The sequence below is a fragment of the Cynocephalus volans genome, chromosome 7, assembly GCF_027409185.1.
Source record: "Cynocephalus volans isolate mCynVol1 chromosome 7, mCynVol1.pri, whole genome shotgun sequence".
Classification (NCBI taxonomy): domain Eukaryota; kingdom Metazoa; phylum Chordata; class Mammalia; order Dermoptera; family Cynocephalidae; genus Cynocephalus; species Cynocephalus volans.
In genome coordinates this window covers 15,393,675-15,417,618 of record NC_084466.1, presented here as the reverse complement: position 1 = coordinate 15,417,618, position 23,944 = coordinate 15,393,675, and the positions used below count along the sequence as shown (strand labels likewise).

At 36.2% G+C, this 23,944-nt stretch overlaps 1 protein-coding gene across 1 annotated transcript in view; it reads left to right on the top strand.

Annotated features, from left to right (window-relative positions):
• RAP2A (RAP2A, member of RAS oncogene family) overlaps positions 1 to 21,264 on the top strand; it is a 29,642-nt gene extending 8,378 nt beyond the window's left edge. The window contains exon 2 of the mRNA XM_063103424.1: positions 21,018 to 21,264. Within this exon, the coding sequence (XP_062959494.1) occupies positions 21,018 to 21,255 (238 nt within the window). The 3' untranslated portion in view covers positions 21,256 to 21,264. The remainder of the gene's footprint in view (positions 1 to 21,017) is intronic.
• Positions 21,265 to 23,944: the final 2,680 nt, after the last annotated feature.

Sequence of the window (23,944 nt, the reverse complement as noted above, 5' to 3'; positions counted from 1 at the left end):
TGAATCAAATAGCATATTGGCGGTCATGGTTTGGGAAGTCTAGTAACAAATCAACATTGGAAGTCTGGATATTTGGTGCATTTAATTATTTAATGTCGGAAATGCACTTCTAATCACACATTTCTTGAAAACTCTATCTGAATAAACTATTTAAAATAGATTATAGCATGTAAAACAAGTACCCTTTAAATTATACATTCTTTTTATTCATAATGCTGAAATGTATTAACTGGCAGAATTGGATAGGTGCTTTTTCGTTTTTTCTTTTTGCTTTCTTTAATACATTTAAGATTTTAAAAATAACAAAAATTGATATTATAGGGAGAGATAGGGTGATTTATAATTTTTTAAAAATTCTCTCTCAAAGGACAAAATATTGAAAAACGTTTGTGCTACTCTCTTGATTCACTCAGCAGTGGCTTTCACACTTTCTTAATCAGAGCCTTCAGTAAGAAATATGTTTTATACTGCAACACAATGTACACAGGAGCGTAAATACATATAACTGAAACCAATATTTCATGAAATAGTTACACTTGCTGAGTTGCTTATATTACATTTTTACTTATTCTTTTCTATTTTCTTTCCTTTGTTTTTAAATGCTCCTCATGACCCACCAAATTGATCTTATCACACATAATATGGAAACTGCTATCCTAGAACATTTTACTCAAAAAAAACTAAATGGAACTAACTTTTTAATATTTTGAAGCAACTTTTATCTTCTCTCTCCTGCTTTTCCAGTTTTCAATAATTCTGTGTAAGATAATGAAAATGAAATCCTTCCCAACATGAATTAGTAAATGCTATTTCTGTTGCAAAAAAAGATAGCATTCAGTCACTGAACAAAAAGATGCATAAAGTATATCACTTGAGGAAGCATTTACTACTGTTTGTTGTTCATATTAGATACGTGAGGACGTATTCCTTATGTAATCTTGTTCATTCTAGTAAGGCAGAATTACTCTTGACTTGTGGAAACTTAGAACAGAGAAAAGGATGGTTTAATAGTATTCAGACTTGAATGCATGATTCCAGGATTATCCATTACTACAGCAGATTGCTGAGGAGGTTTGGGAAATTCATCTTTAAAAGAGAAGACTGATGCATCTGTCCAGGACAATACTGATTCAGCTCTCCGTTTAAGACAGTAAAATAGATGAAGATGACCATAATTATAGATATCTTAAAATCACTTAGTAAAATTACCCAAGAGAAACATTGCAAACCTTTACTTAAACATTGAGGAGTGTCATTTCTCGTGCTTTCCATCCCCTTAAAATTAATAATTCAAATGTGGAAATTCTACGTCATGTTAATAATTCACTATATATTAGTATTTCCTTCTTTACTAGGAGTCTTTACAGCTCTCTGTAAATGAAATCTTAGGGTGTTTTTATATTTGGATAGAGAATTTTATTTTGTTCTAAATTCTGAATACATCCATCTTTAGGTTTCCAGTGAACATGACTACTGTATATAATTCTCTAATACAGCTTTTTACTGTGCATGGTGATCTTATCCTCTCATTTATGAAGATAGTAAGTGTTAATCTGGCTGGGGCTAAAGCTGAACTCCAGCATTTATCATGTAATTAGGAACAAGTTAATAATCTCTGCATTTCAACTTCCCTATCTGTAATATGGGTATGCTATAACTAATGAGGTAATGAATGCTAAGTGTTAATTAGATAGTAAGCCTAAAATATCCATAATAAAGTTTCACCAAAAACCACAGAAATAAGAATGCAACCCAAGCATTTATCTGTCTTTAAAAGATGGTATACTGCTATGTGATATCTTGGAATTAGGTTCAAGTACCTTATCATATCTAGACCAACTATATACCTAATACAGTATCACATTTCCATTTTCTCCATTGCTTGCTGCTCTGTGTTTTAATTGCTCTCGCAGTATGTTACAGAACTTATAGCCTAGACCCCAAGTGCTTTGTGCCTTCACCTTCCTCTAGAGACCTAAATTTATTGTCTATAAATAGTGGCAGTATGTTTTTGTGACTCACAAGGAACTGTGCTGATTTTTAGTATACATATTTTAAATATTAAAATGCTATATAAAAAGCAATTAACATGTAATATCAGTATTTGTTAAATAATATTTTTCTTTAAAAAAGAAGTTAATAATGACAGTAGACCTTTTTATGAATAACAAAAACTATGCATGAAGTGAAGATAAATTTAATTCTTTATGGATAATTACATATAGTAATGTGTTGACAAAGCTTTTTAATCTATTCCAGAAAGTTTTATCTGTCTTTGTATAAAAGTCATCACTGTCATCATCAAATAATATGGTTTAAGCCACCTCATTTGTATAGCATTGCTCTGGGCATTATGCAGAATAAGTACAAGATACTGTCTTTTCCTTCTGTTATGCCATAATGTACTATAAATTAGCATATATTTGACCATATTGAGTTATACAGAGATAAATTTTTTAGAACAATTTGATTTCTAAGTTTCAAAATATTTTTTCAGCAAAAACATTGCACTTACTAAGCCACCTTTTCTAAGGAGCTTTTCATTCATTCTAACTTTTAAAAAATTTGTCTAATGACAACAATTGTATGTTTATTTTAGTATATTTCTTAGTGTGTTTGGGCTGCTGTAATAAAATACCTTAGACTGGGTACTTTATAAACAGTAGAAATTTATTGCTCACAGTTCTAGAGGCTGGGAACTCCAAAACCAGGGCACAAGCAGATTCGGCGTCTGTTGAGGGCCCTTTCTTCATTGATAGTATCTCTTGCTACATCCTCACGTGATGGAAGGGGCAAAGTGGCTTCTGCAGGCTTCTTTTAGAAGGGCACTAATCCCATTCAGCATAACCTAATCATTTCCTAAAGGCTCCTCTCTTAAAACTATCACATTGGGGATTAAGTTTCAACATGAATTTTGTGGAGACAAACATTCAGACCACAGCAGTATATTTAGTACATTTTGATCCTTCCTATCCAAAATATAATTTTGACCTCTCCCAGATGACCCACATATACTCATACTGTTTTCTTCTGCTGCTTTGTGAACCTACAATCCAAACAAACTTTGGCCATCAGTAATGTTCGAAAAGTGAAGGACTGATTCACATTGTTAAGACAAGTAGTTACATACATATGTATATACATTAGAGCTAACAAGAAAATTAACCAGACTTGATTTTTTTTAGTTTATTTTTTTAAGAACTGAAGGTGAGAAAAGAATTTCCATTTATGCATAATAATAATGACATTAAAAAAACTTTTTTTCGGTGGTCTGGAATTAAGGAGCAGTAATATTTGCATGAACCCTACGTCTATTTTTGCTCTCAAATGTCCATCAACCAGTTCTGGAGTGTTGTTAACTTTACTGAGGAAGGACATAAACAGAGAGTTCATCTCAGTAGATGCAGCTACTTTGTGGAGGACTGTATGGGGAGGATCCTCCAGCTCAGTGTGGGCTCAGCAGGGCGAACACTGTGATCCACTAGCAGCGTTTATCCTGAGAGAGGTGGCCAGGGTGCTGTGTGTTTACCATGCCTGCCTCACAAATCAGTACCATAATCATGGTAGGATGTCTCCCAGAGGTACATACATTTTAAAAGGCTAATCTTGATGACAGAAAATGTTCATTCCTAAGGCCACGCTGAGCACATCATCTGGTTTTATTGAAAGACATATTTGTACCTTTATCGAGGCAAGAACTGTTTGGGGGAAGAAAATTTATTCCATTGCTCTCATCAACACATCCTGTTAAAATAATGAGTCCTGCAGCTTTTCTCTGTAGACCATGCTGATTGGCTTCTCACAATCCCATATATATTTTCCTTTGAATAAGTGCCAGTGATTTGATCTATTCCCTTTTCTCAAAAGGTGATATGTTTCTTTTTACCTGGGACAGTTCAGGTTTACGACTATTGTCTTTCACAGTTATTCACAGTGCCCCTTTCCACCTTAAAAGTGTCTCAGTTTTGGCAATAAATTATATGGTCACTCTTACCTCAAATTCTCTTTTTAGAATCATGACCACTTAAATCTCATTTTTACATATATTTTTTTAATATCTAGTCTAAATAAGCAGTATCTTTCTTTGAGCTGGCAAACATCCTTTTTTTGCTGCATTTATTAATTTGGATAAGCAGATCTTTTATGAACTGGAAATTTTGGTCAGTTTTGAAGCATGAAATCTTTTTTACTAAGCATGCTGATTAAAGATGGCTGCAGATTCTTTGACACTACTTCTGTTGACAAGTAGGATCGAAGTCCATTTCATTTGAATAGAGTAGAGCAGAAGTATGCTAAGCCAGTTTTTGACCTAGTCTCTAAAAGTACTAGCAGCTGCCCACCTTGGTCTCTTAGAGCCCTGAGCTGCCATGTAAGAAGTCCACTTTCCTTGCTGGAGAACTTGTGAAGAGGCCCTGAGTCTGCACAGGGGGAGGGAGCTCCCTTCTGTCTGTTCCCACCAATGTGCCAGGCCTAGAATGAAGCCGTCTTTGACCCTCCAGCCCTACTTCTACCACCCTTGCTGAACATCTCTGAGTGACCCTAGTCAATATGACGTGGACCAGAAAATCCCCCAAGTTCTGCCCAAATTCTTGACCCACAACACCATGAAATGTAGTTAAATGGTTATTTTAAGCCATTAAGTTTGGGGGGTAGTTTTTTATACAGCAATAAGTTATCTGGGACACTGAGACATTTTTAGGTAAACATTGATATTTTAGAAATTATTTTGGTAAAAGACAACTATTGGTCCTTTGGATTTCTTTGTGAAGATCTTTAAAAAAACATTAATTGAAGGTGTGTAAGTTATACGTGAATGAATAAATGAGTGTACCTTAATTCTTAAAATATAGCAAATTGATGGATCACCTACCAAGTGCCCTTGCAATTTATCTGTTTGGTGTCATTTTACTACTTCTGCCTACTCATGGCTCACTACACTTTGAAGATACATTTAACTTTATTAAGAATATAAAGTATTAAGGTTTAGTTTCTGCAGAAAGTCAATAATGTATACACCCTTTGCAACTGCTTTGTAATAATAATCTGTACTGCCTCCTCCCCCTTTACTCTACTTGCAGTGTATGTTGTTTATAACTGTAATTGACATACCCCTTCTAATTTATGTTAACAAAAAAAGCTTCTTTCATTTAGTTGGTGATACTCTGCTTCAATTTTGATATTCAGCACCAGGCACATAGAAACCACCCAGTAAATGTTTGTTGAATTTATGAATACAGGTCCCTTCAGGTCATTACATTCTGTATTTTGACCATTTTCCCCCCCAAATCTCTAGAAGCCCCCCTATACCTCAAATCAGTGTAAGCTTTTCAGCATCCAGTGGGAGGCATGATAAATTAAAAAAATAAAGCATTTTAGATATTGTACACACAAAAATTCTTTTTCAACCTGGTTGAATGTGTTTGCATTGTTTCAGTAACATTTTTATTACTCAGAACACTATGGACCACACGAGAAACTGTCACATTTGAAGATCATCACTTCATTAATTCGTTTTACTTTGTATGCCTGTAAGTGTCAAGAACCAATTCCAGCACTGTGGATACAACTGTGTATAAAACATTCATAGTCCTTGCCTTCCCTAGGTCCCAGATGTAACTTCAAGTTTCAGGCAAAAACAACACTTGAACTCAGAACTCCTAATACTACTCAGAGTTGTTGTTTTTTGTTTTCTTTTTTTCTTTTTCTGTTTTCTAGGCTTCAGAGCCATGGGTTGGATCTAGTGTCTTGACTTAGCAATATTTGGAGCATGAAGATTAATAAAATAAGGAAAGCTCTTTTTGTTTGGAGAAGATGGTAAATTGACAGCCTGTGATATTAGAGGGAATAGTATCTGTCCTCCTTTTCTCAACTCCTTCCACAAGGATTAATGGTCCTCAGACTAGACAGTTAGATTTGGCCATCCTTGGCCAGTGGGGATAGAGGCAGAAATAGGAGATAAAATACTTAGTAACAGTTTTTGTACATTTTTACAGTTATATCACCACAATTAAGATTCTAGAACTGACTGACAAACAGATGGTTTGGGGGAACTTAGAGAAGAATACTTAGGATTTCTGTAGTATTTTATAGTATCTGTAATACTTTAATGGATAATTCGTGTAAACTGCTTAGTGTGGTGTCTGGCATATACTAAGCCCTCTACAGGTGCTAGTTGTTATCCGTAAAATCATCACCATCACCTTCTTTAACATTATACTTGAGTGTCATTGATATGGCTTTCACAAATAAGGAACCTGAGGCTCAGAAAGGTCAGATGACATATGCAAGGGAGCAGAGCTGGGACTTACTTCTAGGTCCTCTAAATCCAAACCCGGTTCTCTCCCTTGTAGTACACTCCATGTTGATTTTAGCCAGTGACCAACTTATGGTTGGCCTTGACTGTTAATCTAGGGATAGGTCTTTATCTAGGCATTATAGAGCCTCTACATATTTTCATGGGGTAGTGGGTTGGAGGGATGGGGAGAGGATTGTAAAGGCAATGTCTTAGGGTAATTATTGTGGAAGTGGCATATAGGATAGGGTGGAGGGTGTGACTAGTTAGGATACTGTTGCCATAGCTCAGGTATGAGTTATATTAGAAATGAAAGGGTTTTTGTAGTGGGAATGAAAATGAGGGGACAGATTTTCTCACATCTAGTAATTCCTGCTCTGCCCATCCGCTGTAATCACTACTATACTAGACCTGTTGTTGCAGCCTCTCTTCCCATATCTGATTAGAGACTATTGGAGACTTTTTGCTTACCACCCACTCTCCCTTGCCCCACAGTAATTTCTTATAACTATCTGTTTCTAACTTTTAACTTCAGTGTTGGCTTGAACCCTGCCGAAAGGTAACTCATCATTTTTCATTGGCTGCTCTTGGGGGCCATGATCTCTGCAAACAGTGACAGTTTCCAGCTCTGTTCATCACTGTGCATTTGTGTTATTTTATTTTTTTCCCCATCTGTAACCTGTTACTTCTACTGGTTCAAGTGAAAAGACCTTTTTAATAGACATCAACAATCAATCTCATGCTGATTGAACCAACCAGTTACAACATGCCATGTATAATGGATGTGCTCCTCTGCCTCTCCTGAATTGTTTATTGGCATGGAGAAGAAATGCTAATTCTGTTAGTCTTATAACCTGAGTTTTCTAGGAAGCTTGACTAGAGAAATTTCGCGTTCGTTTGTTTTGTTTTTAAGTTTAATTTGGGGCTATTTGTACTTTAGTGATTTGAAAATAAATATTTTAAGATTTTTATTACAACAGTAGAAAAATCTCCTAGGATAAATACTCTTCTGTTCATAATTGAAAAGTTCCTGAAAGTCTTAGCTCTTCATACCTTTGAAGCATCTTTAAATCTTCTTCATTTAGAGATAGCTTTTAACAAGTAGTTGTCATTGAACTTTAACTGTGCACCAGATACATATGAATTTTCATTGATAAACATTTTCGTCAAGGATTCTGAAATGAAGGGGATGCTAAGAAGATATATGCTATAATTTGTTCCAGATATAAATTTAGGTAGCAGTTGAAATAACTTGCATGTGAAAGTAATTCAAAATGTTCATGGAAAGATTAACATTATCTTTAATTCTGTTTTTCCACGAACTTTGGAAGTACCCTGTATTCCTGAGCAGTTGACTCAGTTTAATCTTTTCTAGTACAGTAGTTGGGCCTGTTTTTTAATGCACAGATTTTAGATTTCATCTCTCACTAAAGATAAAATGCATATTTTATGTCTGAACACCTTTGTCCCTTTGATAGATGAAAGCTGTGTGTTCTTCATATACATGTGCCCAAGCTTGAGTTTTCCCTGCTTTTAAATTCTGTAAGAAGCAGTATGCTTTGTTGACAGATTTTAAAATTGTGTATTTTTGATTTGGTGACTAAATGTACATTAAAATGTAGATTAAAATTTAGCTACACATTAAAATATCAAATACAGATCAACAATGGCTTTCCTCTACCTTATTTTGGATGTCTTGGATATTGTGTTTTTTAAAAAATAAGAGAACCAGCCGGTTTATTTGCACAATTTTTGCATTTGGCTTCTAACTAACATGGTTTGGGGCTTCTACTTGTGAGCAAATAACACATTAGTGGCACAAATAATCTCCATTTCTAATAAAGAAAAAGCCAGATTCAATGTAGCCATCATTATACTTTCTCTTTTTAACCTGGATTTTTGAAGTGACATCTTGATATGCCTGAAAAGAATTGTGGTAAGATGGATGCAATTTATAGATCTCATAGTGAAACAGATGTTCAGAATTATCATCATTTTCATTTTCAGTAACATGTTATACTTTAGTGTTCGTATTCGTATGCTTTCAGTCTTTGACCAGTTTTGGATATAAATTAAATAGCATAGGACTTGGACAGAAATTTAAAATTTATTGGCACTATTCACTGAGTTATAAACTGACTGATGAACCTAATCATGCCCCTTACACTTTAAACACCATAATTAGCATGCACATGCACTAAGTTTGTCTTGATGGTTATTTTATTATTCCTGTCTTAATGAAGAAATTGTTTATTTATCTTACATATTGATTTTTTGTTTCAATTTTTTTTTTTTTTTTTTTTTTTGTCTTTTTTTTGTGACCGGCCGCGCTCAGCCAGTGAGCGCACCGGCCATCCCTATATAGGATCTGAACCCTCGGCGGAAGCACCGCTACACTCCCAGCGCCGCACTCTCCCAAGTGCGCCACGGGGTCAGCCCTTCAATTTTTTTTTAATTGAGGTACAGCTTTTATACAGTAAAGTGCATAAATCTTAGATGCATAGCTAGATAGATGCATGTACCATGTAACCAAATCCCAGATAAGATGTAGGTCAGACATTTCATGAAATACTGCAGGCTTCCACATGTTCCATTCTAGTCACATTCATCCTCAAAGGCCACCATAAATTAGTTTTGCTTATTACGGAACTTCTGGCTTCTGTCATCCAACCTCCTTTTTATGGTATTCGGTACAGTATGCACCTTGTGTAAATATACCTTGATTTCATTATCTGTTCTGTTCATGGGCATTTGGATAGTTTCTAGATAGGGCCTGTTATGAATAATGCTGCTACTAATAACATTATAGTACGTATCTTTTGGTGAATATATATACTCTTTCTCTTGGCATATACCTAGGAATAGACTTACTGGGTCATAAATGCATATGTTCAGCATTAGTAAATACTGCCAAATGATTTTCCAAAGTAGCTGTAACCAATTTATTCTCCCACCAGCAAGAGTTCCACTTGTTCCACATTCTGACCATCATTTGGTACTGTCAGTCTTTTTAATTTTAGCTAATTTGATAAGATTTCAGGTGTCTCATTGTGTTTTTAGTTTTTGTTTCCCTGGTGTGTAATGATGTTTTAATGACCATTTGGGTGTCTTCTTTTGAGAAATACCTATTCAAGTCTTTCATCCGTTTTAAAAATTGGATTGCCTTTTTTTATGATTTGTGGAAATTCTTTATACATTCTGGGGACAGGTTCTTTATCAGATGTATGTACGTATTGCAAATACCTTTCCCCAATCTTTAGCTTACCTTTTTGCCTGCTTAACAGTTTCTTTTAAAGAACATAAATTCTTAATTTTAAAATGTTCAGCTTATTAATCTTTTATGGTTAGTTCTTTTTTGAGTCCTTTTTAATATATCTTTCTCTACTCCACGGTTATGAAGATCCATCCTCCAAATTTACTTCTAGAAGGTTTATAATCTAACTTCAGTTCTATAACCCATGTCTAATCAATTTTATGTGTGGTGTGAAATAGGGGTTAAAGGTTTAGTTTTGTTTTTGATTTTTGCATATGGCTATCCAGTTGACCCAACACCATTTATATAAAAGACTAAAGCAAATCTGGAGAACAACAACAAAGGTGGAGGACTGGACACCATACATCAAGACTGATTACAAGCCTTTGATAATTAAGACAGTGTGGATTAGGCATAAGAAGAGAGAAATGCAAAGAGAACAGAACAGGGAGCCCCCAAACAGACTCACAGTTTTGACAGACTTGCCTGATTTATGACAAACTTGCATCTGTAACTCATTGGGAAAATGTACATACCTGTGGGGTCCAGTGTTGGATATCAATACCCATGTGCAATTTGTGATGCTCAAATCAGGATAATTAGTATATTCAGCATTATACTATGTAATCATTTTTCGTGGGCCTTTACCAATTCTTCTCTTAACCCTCACCACTTCTCTTCCCACCTATAGTAACCATAGTTCTGTTCTCTCCTTTTGAAAGTTCAGCATATGGTTGTTATTGTTGCTTGTTTCTTTCTTTCTTACATATTTTTTAGCTCCCACTTATGATGAGAACATGCTATGTTTATTTTTCGGTGCCTGGCTTATTTCACATTACATAGTTTTCTCCAAGCTCATCCATATTGCTGCAGATGGCAGAATTTCATTCTTTTTTATGGCTGAGTAGTAGTCCATTGTGTATATATACCACATTTTTCTTATGCAGTTGTACATCAATGGACATTTAGGTTGGTTTCATATATTGGCTATTGTAAATAGAGCAGTGATAAACATGGGAGTGCAGGTGTCCCTTCAACATGATTTCCATTTCTTTCGGTATATACCCAGTAGTGCGATTACTGGGTTGTATGGCAGTTCAATCTGTAGCTGTTTAAAAAAAACTTCATATTGTTTTCCGTAATGGTTGCACTAATTTACAGTCCCAACAACAGTGAATAATGGTTTCCCTTTCTCTACATCCTTGCCAGCATTTGTTATTCTGTCTTTTTGATAATAGCCCAGTTGTAACTGGGGTGAGATGATATCTCATTGTGGTTTTGATTTGCATTTCCCTGATGATTAGTGATGTTGAGCATTTTTTTATGTATCTTTTGGCCATTTTGTATGTCTTCCTTTGAGAAATGTGTATTCAGCCTCTTTGCCCATTTTTTAATTGGGTTAACTTGGTTTTTTACTGTTAAGTTGTTTGAGTTCTAGATATTAATTCCCTGTCACATGTAGAGTACAAATATTTTATCCCATCCTGTAGGTTGCTTCTTTACTCTGGAGTGGTTTTTGAGGAGAGAGACTCCTTCCTGTAGATGTGTTTCATATTGACTGTTGGGTAGGGTGTTGCAGTTTTGGTTCCAGGTAGACATGGTAGTGTCCTCTCCATGTGGTGGTGGCTGGGAATTTTCTTCGACACTGTATTTGGCTATCCTGAGTTTCTGCACTCACCAGCGGCTCCACGAGTGTCCCTCTCTGGGTCAAGGCAGTCATGTGGACTGTACAAATAGTCTCCACCCCCAGGTGCACGATCACGGGGGCAGTATAATTCCCCCTGTGGGTTGGGCTGCTGGCACAGGAGCCACACAGCAGTGGCAGTGGCAGGAGCTGTGTGGCCGTGGTCGTGGCAGTTTTGGCTGCCAGCAGCAGCAGCGGGCAGCTGCAGTGAAGAGCAGGACAAACTGCTATGCAGGGAGACGGGCAATGGCTCTGGGGCCAGTCAATGGCACTGGTGACTGCGGCAGTAGTGACGGGGGCTGGGGCATGAGCGAGAGGAGGATCACTGCTAGTTAAGTGCTTATAGCCAAGCAGATTCTTTTTGCCACAAGGGAGAATTCCTCCTGCACTGATCCTGGTGTTGGAGACATGGTGGTTGAAGCCGTGTATCTCTTTCTCCTCTCTGTGCCACCCTCCTGGACTTTTGAGCTCCACAGTCTTCTCACCAGACTCCTGCTGTCCTCCCATGCTCTCCCATCGATGCTCTCTCCAGTACTTAGCTGTTTGTTCCTTGTTCTGGTCTTTTTCTGCAGGAGGAATGCTCCCTGGGTACCTCTGGTCCACCATCTTGTCTTCCATCTCCTAAAGAACTTTTTTTAGCATTTTTTTTTTTTAGAACAGATTTGCTAGTGATAAATGCTCTTAGTTTTCCTTTAATATTTTACCTTCAGTTCTGAAGTATGTTTTTGCTGATACAGTATTCTGTGTTGACATAGCTTTTTGTTTTTTCTTTTAGTATTTTAAAGATATTGTTCCATTGTGTCTTCTGGCATGTGTGGTTTCTGGTGAAAAGTCTTTAGTCATTTTGTTTGTTCTGCTGTATGTAATGCATTTATTTCCTTTACCTGCTTTCAAGACTTTTTGTCTTTGGTGTTAAGTAGTTTGATTATGCTGTGCCTTGACATGGTTTTCTTTGAGTTTATCTTGTTTGGGTTTGCTGAACTTCTGTAATTTGTAAAGTTATCTTTTTTACCAAGTTTGGGAGGTTTTCAGCCATTATTTCTTTAATTTTTTCTATACCATTTCTTTTCCTCTTCTCAATTCCAATAGCATGCATGTTTAGTGTTTTTATATTGCCCTACAGATTCCTGAGTTGTGCTCATGTGTTCTTCAATCTTTTTTCTCTCTGTTCTTCAGATTGGATAATTTCTATTCATCAATTTGTAAGTTTGCCTACTCTTTCTTCTGTCATCTACATTCTCCTCATCCAGTTAAATGTTTTATTTAAAATATTATAATTTTCAGCTCTAGAATTTTTATTTGGTTCTTTTTTATATTTTCTTTCTGAGAACACCTTAACTTTGTGTTCCTTTTAAGAATATCTACCTATACCTCATGGAGCATGGTTATAATAGTTTCTTTAAGTCTGATAATTTCACAATCTAGGTCCTATCACATCTGTTGATTTTCTTTACCCTTGCGAATTAGTCACATTTCCTGATCCTTTCTGTGTTTGGTAATGTTAGATTGTATTGGACATTTTTAGTGTTATAATGCTTAGATGCTGGGACCTGTTACAATCCTCTGGAGAATGTTTCTTTATTTGTTTGTTTGTTTGTTTTTCTTTTAGCAGATAACCAACTCCCTTAGATTCATCCTGCAAACTCTAGGTCTCCTTGTTCAGGAGACAGTTCCAATGTCAATTCTCAAAGCCTTTAGTATGCTGTCTTCTGCATATGCCATCAGGGACTAGTCTGGGACTCGGGCATTAGCTGAAATTGTACACCAGTTCTCAAAGCCGCTGCTATACTGCTTTGGGTCTTTCCCCCTCTTATGCAGCTCATACGAACTTACGTTGATTCATACACAGAATTAAGAAATCCCTTTCTCTAGGTCCCTTCTGTCTATGATTCCTCCCATGCTCTTCAGACCACAAGAGCCCTTTTTCTAGTCCTCTAACCAGAAATATGGTATATCTTAAAGTTTAAGCTTTCTGCACTGCCACACAGTTCTCACAATTGGAGTCATCTTCCAGGCAAAATAGGTAGAGAAAAAAGAAAAGGAAAAAAGAGATTTTCCCTACTTTCTTTGGACCTTAAGAAGCTACTTTTCCAGGTTCTTTAGCCAGAAAAATGGATTTCTAATGAAATTTTAGCTTCTGATACTGCCCACCACCCTGGCTCTGGTAGAAGCTCACTCTAGGTGAGTTGTGATAGGAGGTTAAAAAAAAAAAAAAGGATTTTACACACACACACGCACACACGGGCCTCTTTACCCTGGTCTTCTGATTAGAAGGACAGAATTTCTCCACAGTTTTAGCTGTCTGCGTACCACTGAGTGCTCTTCATCATGTGTTGACTGTCCCCAAACTGTCTGCTCTTCTTTGTTTTTCAGAGCTCTCTGGTAGTTGCTATTGGTATTTTGTCCTGAGTTTTTATTTGTTGTCAGCAGGAGATAAGAACTTTAGTGGGCTTACGTCATCTTGGCCACACTAGAAGTCAAGTGGCTTTTTAAAACAATGTTTAAAATGCCCGTGATTTACATTTCCAACATCAGTTGGTCCATCACAATCAAACTATATTAGGAATCTGTTCTGATACAGTACCAACTTTTAATTTCTGTGAAAGCTGATTATTTTTATTTACATTAGTATGGGATATCTCGATAGCTTTGAATATTTTCTTGGAATAATTACTCTCCTCACTTAATTTGTACATTACATTTACAAATTTAGTCTTCAGGATGCATTCTGAAACCAAGAGGAAGTCAGAGCAAAGGACTGTGGTTCACTTTCATAATCAAGCTAAATTGCCAGAAATGCCCTTTAAGATGAAATATTTAGTCACTTCAAAACAAGTCAGTTTAGAGAAAGAGGGCAGCCTTATTTAGCTCATGTTTTCCATCATTACAAGAAGTATTGATGTTTCATACCAGCAAGCTGTGCTAGGAGCCTGTTTCTTTGGAACTCCCATAACACTTTATTGAAAGATTAAAAATATCAATCCTGAGGATGGGCAACAGGCACTCAACTTCAGCACTATTGGTTATATAAATGTCTGGATGTCCACTGAAATTGTGTGTGTGTGTGTGTATACAGCAGTTTGATGAACTAACCTAGAGATGTGATGTTCCTGGCTCAATGGGTATATGCAAAAGACACACACACAGAACAAGAGCACTTCAAAAAGTTCGTGGAAAGAATAGACTTAATATGACTCTTTCCATGAACTTTTTGAAATGCCCTCGTGTGTATGTGTATGTTTATGTGTGTGTGTGTGTATTTATTTATTTATGTACATTTTACATACACTTTGAGACAGAATCATACTTCTTGGTGTAGTTCATCAGATGCTGTTTATGTTAGCCAAAAAATGGGGGCAGGGAGGTGTTATAATGCACTAATGGGGAAGGGGTAATTAAAGTACAGTTAAAGTATAGATTCTATACAATGGAATACTACTTAGCCTTTAGGATAATGTCTATCATTTATTGAAATTGAAAGCTCCATAATATAAAAAGAAATGGTATCCCGTCATTTGTAGCAACATGGAAGGAACTGGAAACCCATGTTAAGTAAGTCAGGCACAGAAAGACAAATACTACATGATCTCAGTCATATGTGGAATCTATTTTTTTTTTTTAAATTGGTTCTTATAGAAGTAGAGCAGAATAATGGTTACCAAAGGCTGGAAGGGGCAGAGGGGAGGAGAAGTGGGGGACTAACAGGTACAAAACTATGCTACCTACCCTAAGTGAATCAGTATGTAGTATATGCGTGTATTGAAACAGCACACTGTACCCCACAAAAATTACAAATAAATGTTAAAATTTTTTTAAAAAGTAAGTTGAGGCTACTAAATATAATTGGTATAATCTTTTATAAAAATTTATATCTATGTTTATATAGATATCTATAGAAAAGTAGTCTGAAAGGATATACACAATAATATCATCCTCACAGACGTAAGACTAATAATGTTTTCCATTTTAGTGTTTCCTATTTAAGGGTGGATAGGGATTTTTTTTTTAAATCATGATGTACTATTTAATTTGAGCAAGGAAAGGGAAGAAAACCTATTTTTATTTTGGGAAAAAGAAACTATTTGTATATACTAACACGAAAAAGAACTAGACCTTATGAGAAGAAAGAACAAGATGTTACAGATCTCATCTCCTTATAATAGGGGTACGCTTTTTAACACTGACTTTTTAACGCTAACATTTAACAGAACTGACAGGAAGGACAAAATGGCTGCCTCTAGGTATGAATCCTACATCACTAAAAACGTTCAGACAAAAGCTACAAAGCCATTTGGTAAGGTTGTCATGGAAGTGACTGAAGAATCAGGTGTTTAGATGTTTTGCCTTGAGCCTGTTGGTAGATGAGATTTTAACATTGGGTGGAAAGTTGAACAAGAGAACCAATAAAAGCCTTTCTGATTCTCATTTTTGAATTCAAATAGAATTGTATTTCCACTTGTTTATGACTAAGATAGTGGCATGATGAACTTCACATGAAGTATATCCTTTTAATAGGGTATAAATACAACATCGTCAAAGGAAAGTTAAAGGAACTAACAGTAGTGGCATCTGTGTTCAATTCATCATTGGTGAATAAATTAAGGGAAGAAGGAATTGATTCTGGATTTGCCACAATATAAAACTATTAACTGTATACATACAATATGGTTTGGGATTACAAAGTAGTAGATTTGGCCAGTGATTCCTAAACCCTGCTAATTTCAGAGCTTATAGGTATAAATATATTATATTTTTTAAATAGACTTTTGGGTCCTGATCCCAGAGATTCAGAGGTTCTGGAGTAGGACGTGGGAGTCAGTATTTTTTTTTTTAATTTTCAAGTTGTTTTGATAATCAGCCAAGTTTAGACACCACCAGAATAAAATTACATACACGTTATACATACATCTCACAACAGTTAGAAGAAAGGAGAAAGCAACGGAAAGTCCATTGTTAAACACAGCATATGTTTTTGAGCTGTTGATATTTTACAAAAGCTGCCTCACTGAGGAGCCCATCAACATTCTACAGCTAAGTGCTACTAGAGCCAGTATTTCTGATGTTTCATTAAATCCATTAAGTAGGGCCGCTTTAAAGAACTAGTTTTATTTACTAATGCATATGTAATCATGCTCATGAATATGATAAACAATATGGAAATTCATGTCAATAAAACAAGTGTTTGTCCACAGACTATAAACCAAAATAAAATTATTTGAGCTGCATCAGCCACTGCCTGACCCTGATCATGCTCTTAAAGGAAATATCAAGGACAATACGCCAAAGTTGGTGAGAAACCCACTGATGTTTAAGATGTGGACAAGATGGTATCCTACTCATGATCAGGTTAACAATAACACATAAATTGAGTAGTTTGGGAATTTTGCATTTTCAGCTTTATTGACAAATGGTGTGTTTAGAAAAGGGGGAAAATGAAGACAACCCACAAAACTACTAATGAAATAAAATATGAAGTGAAAGTAACCACCATCACCTACTAACAAAGTGCCTAGCCTTCCTAAATAACAGAGTGGGCCCTGTCATAAATGGCACATGTGTCTTCTGAGGACACTTTTGGCACCCACATTCCTCAGTTCCATTTAGACTCAAGTGAACACATTTCCTACACTGCAGGAGTCCTGCAGCAGTTGCAGGGAGTTCTATGGATCTATCCCACAGGCCCACTTGCTATTCCTTGAAACCCTAGGCACACTCCTACTAGCTCTAGCACTGTCTAATCCATGTCCTGCTTGGAATGCTCTTCCCCCAGATACCTGCTTTGAAAGCTCCCTTACACCCTTCATGTCTTTGCTGACGTGCCACCTTCCCGACAAAGCCTGTGACCATCTTATTTAAAATGATACCAGTGCCCCCAGCTCTCCCTGCTCTACATTTTCTTTTTCCATTGCACTTAACACCTAGTAAACCTATAATTTACTTATTTACTGATGTTTATTGGTGATGTCTGTGTCCTCTGCCAGACTGTAATGATTGTGAGGGCAGATATCTTTGTTTCCTTCAGTGATGTATCATAATACCTAGAATATTATCTAGCACATAGCAGGCTCTTAGCACTGTGTTGAATGGAAGAATAAGTATATGATACTTTGATTATTTATGTCACATCAGTTTTCTGTACAGCCTTCAGTATTGACATAGTTAAAACCATCCCAAATATCTGTGTTTGATCAGTACTGTCAGTGTAATGAAACTGCTTAGGTCCTGAGTGTATCTTTGACTTCTGCCTGTGAGTCGTAGCACGCTGGCAGTAGCTGTTCTACTTGTAGAGTTGAAACTCTCTGCTGCTTAGTGTTTTGGTCCCACAAGATCTGGTGAGGTTTTCGCCTACATCTTGGCTTTACTCCTGATTGCATTTTCATATCTCTTTTAAAGATCAGCCCATTGGATGTTGTTCTTAGATCAGTGCTAAGTGCTCAGCAATTAACCCAGTAAGTGATATGTGTTGTTTGTAGGCGAAGCTCACTGTGTCTGTCCTGACTTAACTTCAGAATTTAAGAGCACTTCGAAAATTATCTAGTCCAGCTCATTTTATACTTGAGGAAACTGAAGAACCAAGAGATAAATTAATCTTCTAAATTCACTGAACTGGCTAGAGGCTGTTCTGGGATTGGAGTCCTGGTTTTTTGGGTTTTGATTTTTTTTTTTTTTTTTTAAGAAACAGTATTGCTGCAGCAGACAGCAAGACCAGCCTCCTCATGGGGTCCTCTGCTCTGTTACAAGGCTCTGCTCTCTTCCCTTTTCCTTCTCCCCCATCTTCCTTAAGGAGGATCCAGTTCTCTCCAAATCTTACGTCTGCATAGGACCCTATTTTGTCACCCCAACCCAAAGCCTCCTTAGATACCCTTCCCCACAGGGGTCAGTATTTTCTCCTGAGTCCCCAGTGTTTTAAGAATGCATTTCTGGTTTTCTTTCTCATTACCATGATGCTCAGCAGGGGGCTAGAGAAGAGATGGGCTGTCAGCTGGCTGCTTTATTGCTTTTGCTTCCATCTCCTTTTTGCCCCACCCCCAACTTGGTTTGCCCCTGCTGAGGAACTCTTTCCCTCCCTTGATCAGTTTCTCTGGCTTCTTAACACTTCATGGCTTCTCAACCTGTGGTCTCATACCAGTAGGGTTAGGAGGCGAAAGAAATACCACCCTGTGTTTATCTAGATTGTTCCTGTCTCTTTTGACCTTTACAGCAACCTTGTGTGTTAAGTGGGAAAAGAGAGAGAGAGAGATTTTTTTTTTTTTTTAACTGACAAAGGAATGAAATACCCATACGTGGAGGAAATGATTTGCTCAGTCTTGCAGCCTCTCATTGGCAGGCCTAGAAGCAGAACCTCCAAATCCTAGTTTAGAATCTTTTCTACTGTCCCTAATGCTAATGTTAACCAAAAGAGACACAAAAATCTATCACCATCTGGAATTCTGAAATGTACATAGTATTTTTTTCCCTGAAGATCTTATTCAGTTTTTTTTAAAACTTCTGGATTTTTCTAGCATTTTTAGCATCTTGATTTTCAAAAAGACCACTGACAATTCAGTTAGTGATATAATGGACAGGTTCTCTGATACTAAATTTCATCTACATTTAACAGTTATTAACTACTGTTACGTTAATGTTAAATGTAAACCTATATTTGCAGATGTTCTAGTTGCCCTTTGAGAATCAGACTGTTGGTAAGATTTATTCAAGTTCTTCATTTAAACAGTATATGTATCATACAATTTAATGATTTGATATTTTTGCAAGTTGTGAAAATTAACATATTCTAATAGATCCTGTACTTTTTAACTAAAAATGTAAGAAATATTTTTCTTTAAATATAAAACATGGTATAATACTGTATTTAAACGCAAAAATATTCCTTAAAATATTTTTCTCATAACTAACAATAGAAAGTAATGTCTTATCACTTTCCTTTTTATTATTACTTATTGTAAAGAGATTGAAATGAGCTTTTAACTTAAATTCAATCAATAAATTTTACTTAATTATATTAATACTTATAAGTTACTTCACTGCCAAGCAGAGCATTTTAAAGCACACTGTGTTGTATGTACTCTCACAAGAAAAATGAAATGCAATTATATCTTTGCAAGTAAAACAGATTAGAAACTGACATTGTCCTGACATGGCTGGTAATGTTAGCTCCCCGCCAAACTTCTCTGTACAGCAGCAGGTCAAGAGAGCTTTTCTGTAAAGTAGCTGTTGTATGTTGTTTTGTATTGCAGCTTCATTTCCACCTGCCTTTTGTCCTCCCAAAGGCCAAAGGGGCACACATAACTGTTAGTACGTAAGAGTCCTAGAAGATGTGAAAAACCCATGTGTCATGTGTTCAGAGCTATCAGTGTGATCTAAGGCCAGAAATCCTAAGGTACAGTTGGTATAGAGTAAATTCATATAAAGTCATTTGATATAGGTTAGAGTTGCCCAAATCCATTTTCTACAAAATGATAATATCCATATTCTAGATTTGCCCTTGATATTGTTACTCCCATTTACTTTTATGTTGATTTCATGTTCCAGATCGCTAAATGTCACTCTGCCTAGAGGATGCCCTCTTGTTGAGACCATTCTTAGTTTGGTCTAGTGCCATGGAAAAAAGTGAGTCCCTGTTGGGAATATGGTTTGCTTTACAAGTTAGGGTGAGTGAAAAGAACCATAACTACCTGCCTACTACTCCATTTCCTGAATGATAAAAGCTCTATATGAATCCTGCCTTTAAAGTCTTGACGATATGGTGGTTTCTCTTCTGACAGATTAGCTGTGTCTGGTCACATTTGTTTTCACCTGTGTGCAATTTTGCTGTTTACGTCCTTTATAAATCAGAAATGCATTCTGCTTAGGGGAAGACATGCACACACATGCACACACATGCTGATTTATACTAAAACCACAAAAAGCTTTGTAAATAACCTTTAAAGTAAAAATGATAGTTTTCTGAAAGTATGTTAGCTAAATTTTTAGGATGAATATAAAGAAGAATAGTAAATAAGTATGCAGACCAGCACCAGGTATTTTTACATCGTGACATCTGTTGTGTCCTTTGAGACATGGACTAGTCATTGTAGAGAGAGTCATCATTAGGTACCAAAATAACTTAGGACCTTTTTTCTTTCTTCTTTTCTTATTTGTTAGCTTTATTAGTTTAGCTTTTTCCAAACATGTTTACTCGGAGTCACCTATTCTGGATAGCATCAAATAAAGCTAATGATTGAAATGTTTAATTCTTGTGAATCTGAAAAGAACCACAATTGTTTCTCTTTCAACTGGCTACTCTATAACAGTTTTATAAAAGGATGGGGGTAGTTGCATTTGGTGGTTTCTATCCTAATGATTTCTACTAGCTTTTTTCTACAGAATGTATGTAGTAAAATGTCGACAGTTATAAGTTGTTTACTCAATAGAGCTGATTTTTACATGATCAACTCAAATTTTGAGTAGGCATCTCTTAGAATGGAAAAAAAATAACTTAATCTATGAGGATTTAGTCTGTGATTCTTAGAATAAGTTTCCATGTATATCTGGAAAGTTAAATTGCTTTTAAAGGATGTGTAATTGATTAATTAAAAGCATCATTTTGAAAAACCCATTTCTGACCCACTATGACTGTAGCTTGAAAATCCCCTCAGGTAGGTATCAAGCCAAGTGGTACAAATAATTTATCATGCAAGTAAATAGACTATTTATTGTGGAATATAATGAAGAAAGAAAAAATACATTTTACCTGTTTAACATGCTAACTACTTCAATGTATGTGTGTTTTGTTTATTCTCTCATAGGTATGAGAAAGTGCCAGTCATCTTGGTTGGGAACAAAGTGGACCTGGAAAGTGAGAGAGAAGTGTCATCCAACGAAGGCAGAGCCCTTGCCGAAGAGTGGGGCTGCCCCTTTATGGAGACTTCTGCAAAGAGTAAAACAATGGTGGACGAGCTCTTTGCAGAAATTGTGAGGCAGATGAACTATGCTGCTCAGCCTGACAAAGATGATCCTTGCTGCTCTGCCTGTAACATCCAATAGCATCCGAATACGGCTGTCCTGGACAGGATTCGCCCAATATTGTAGGCGATAGAAACCTCGTCTACTCTGCTGTGGAGTTTGCAGGACACATGGTGTGAATCTACAGTGAACTGCAGCCCTTACTCAGAATTAAGCAGTGATTGTCAGTTGATATTTCTGAGTAACATTTGGGTTCAGTAACTACGGTTTTCACCCTTGTCCTCAATCTCCTTTACGCATCTGCAACTTTAAGGCATAGCCCATCTATCTACAGGGTGATCTCATTTGAAAGCTATGATGGCATTGTCGCTGAGTTGACAGAAGCAGCTATTGTATCAATTAAAAATAATCATGGAGAAACAAGAAGAATTCCTATGACCACTTAACAATTAAATATTTTGTTGTCTTTAAAAAAAAATAAGTAAAGGAGAAATATTTTCCTACAAGAGTACTGAATTTCAGGAATTGGTATAGAGCTTCTAACCAATGCATTCTGTCAAGTAAGATAACAGCTGACCTGCCAACAGCGTTACAGGGAGAGATTCTTTGCTCAGCTGACACATTTCTGTTTTTCAAAATTGATGCTTAATTGTAGATGTTATTCTAATTTGTGATATGGAACTAACTCATGCATCCATCCTTGGTAGAGCAAAAGTTAAGAGAGGTTGTATAAAAATACAATCTGGCTTTAGAATTTGTTAAATCACCTGCTTTGCCACAGAAAATGGAGGCTCTCACAAAGGTTTGATTAGAATTAAAACCCCAAACCCACCCTCTGTTAACCAAGCAGGGATGGTACTTATTACTTTCCTGAACAAGAAAGAAGCACCTGTGATGGAAAAAGATTGTTTAGCCTTACTAACCAAGAAGCACTTGAGTAGATTAACCAGTACCATCACATAAGGAAAATGAAGCCATGTTGCATCCACATGTCCCCGTTTGCAGACACCTCACAGGACAGTACCAATATCTGGCATTTTTACATTTGTTAAAGCAGCCAATTCTTTCTCGCCTTTAAGGGCTATGGTTATGGTGTGACCCTTGGCTAACCTGCATTCACAATCAAGTTGGCTGTAGCAGAGCTTTATTGCAGGCATTTAAAAAATCGAATAACCATGTGAAATAATTGGGCTTAAAAGTAGAACATAAATTATAGAGTGGAAGGTAAAGGACAAAAAGCCTTTTATCTTTAATTTTCGTTGAGAATTATATAAAGGTTTTCTTATAACAGTTTTGCCCTGATTACTGAAGTGGCAAATAAAGCTAGAGTGAATATTTTATTTTGAAAAAGTGCTCAAGCTCTGACAGTTTTGGTTTTCATAGCCGTGAAGTATTTATCATTTGCATGACTAATGGCACAGGAAAAACCTATTCATAAGTTTTACAATCAAGTGTAGAAGGCTTTTCAGCGAACTTCAGAGTTACAAATGCTGAAGAGATTATCTTGAGCTGGGCCTCTGGAGATAAATGTGGCTTTCAGAACTGCAATATCACTGAGCCTGCAATCTACATACTGCCCCACATTTTATTGGTTTCACAGTCTCGTGCAAGTAACCTCTGGTCTTACGTGTGTAACTGAGAGAAGAGTGTATGTGCGTGTGTGCATGTGTGTTTATTCTTAAGAATTTGGCACAAGTCAGAGATAATTGCCTATACTGAGAATCTATACTGCAGAATATAGCATATCAAAAACGTTTTTTTCTTTTAAATTATTTAAGTGTCTTTTATACATCATTGAAATCATTGGTAGCCCCCCAAGTGTATAGTAACTGGTATTAAGCTTACAGGATAGAAAAAAGGTTGGTAATATTTTTCATAGATGAGAAAAGTGAAAAGATCCGTGGGTAAAACCAGGCCATGGTTGTCAGAAATCTTTGAATTGTGAATATTTACATTCTTCAGTATAATTTCTTTTTATAATCCTCAATTATGAAGCACGTTGTTTTATGATACAGAAAGTTTTAACCAATGTTATTGAAATAAATTTCACTGTGTAAAAGTTGATTTGACTCAAACATGTAGAAAAATCAAAACTTTACGTATGATTTACCTACTGGAGTAGAAATATTTGTTAGTGAATTGGTTGCGTTTTGAAGCCTCTAACTTCTCAGAATGATTCTGTTGTTTAGAATTCCATAATTAATAGCAATTTGTGACAACTATGATTACATATTAGAAGAAACATTTATGAAGATTTCACAGTTTTACATTATGGATTGCTATGCAGATGTGAAAAATAAGTTAAATGATGTGAAAGATGTGGCAAGATGTAAGGTGGAAAAGATTATCTAAAACTTTGGATTTTGGTTAGAAATGTTTGTGTCAGACAGTAAGGTGAGCTTTTACTGCAAAGATGTTAGTAATAACTGATTTGGCTACCTGATCAGTGTTTCCACACAACTGTACATACACAGTGACAAGGCATCAAAGACATCCCAAATCTGGAAGTCCTCCTGTGCTCTTAACTATTGGTGTTCATCTGGTTGGAATATAACTCAGCTTGAATGAATGTGTTTGTTGAGATGGTAATAAAAAGTATAAGAACAGGAAGATTACATTTGTTGGCACATGAAATAGTAGTGAGTACAGAGGAAAGTTGGTGACCTTGGGTCACGATTTATTTTATGCCCTGATCAGACTAGCAGCTAGATAGTGAACGTTTTTCTAACATGCCTTAAAAATATTATGGTTTGATCCAAAGACCCACTTT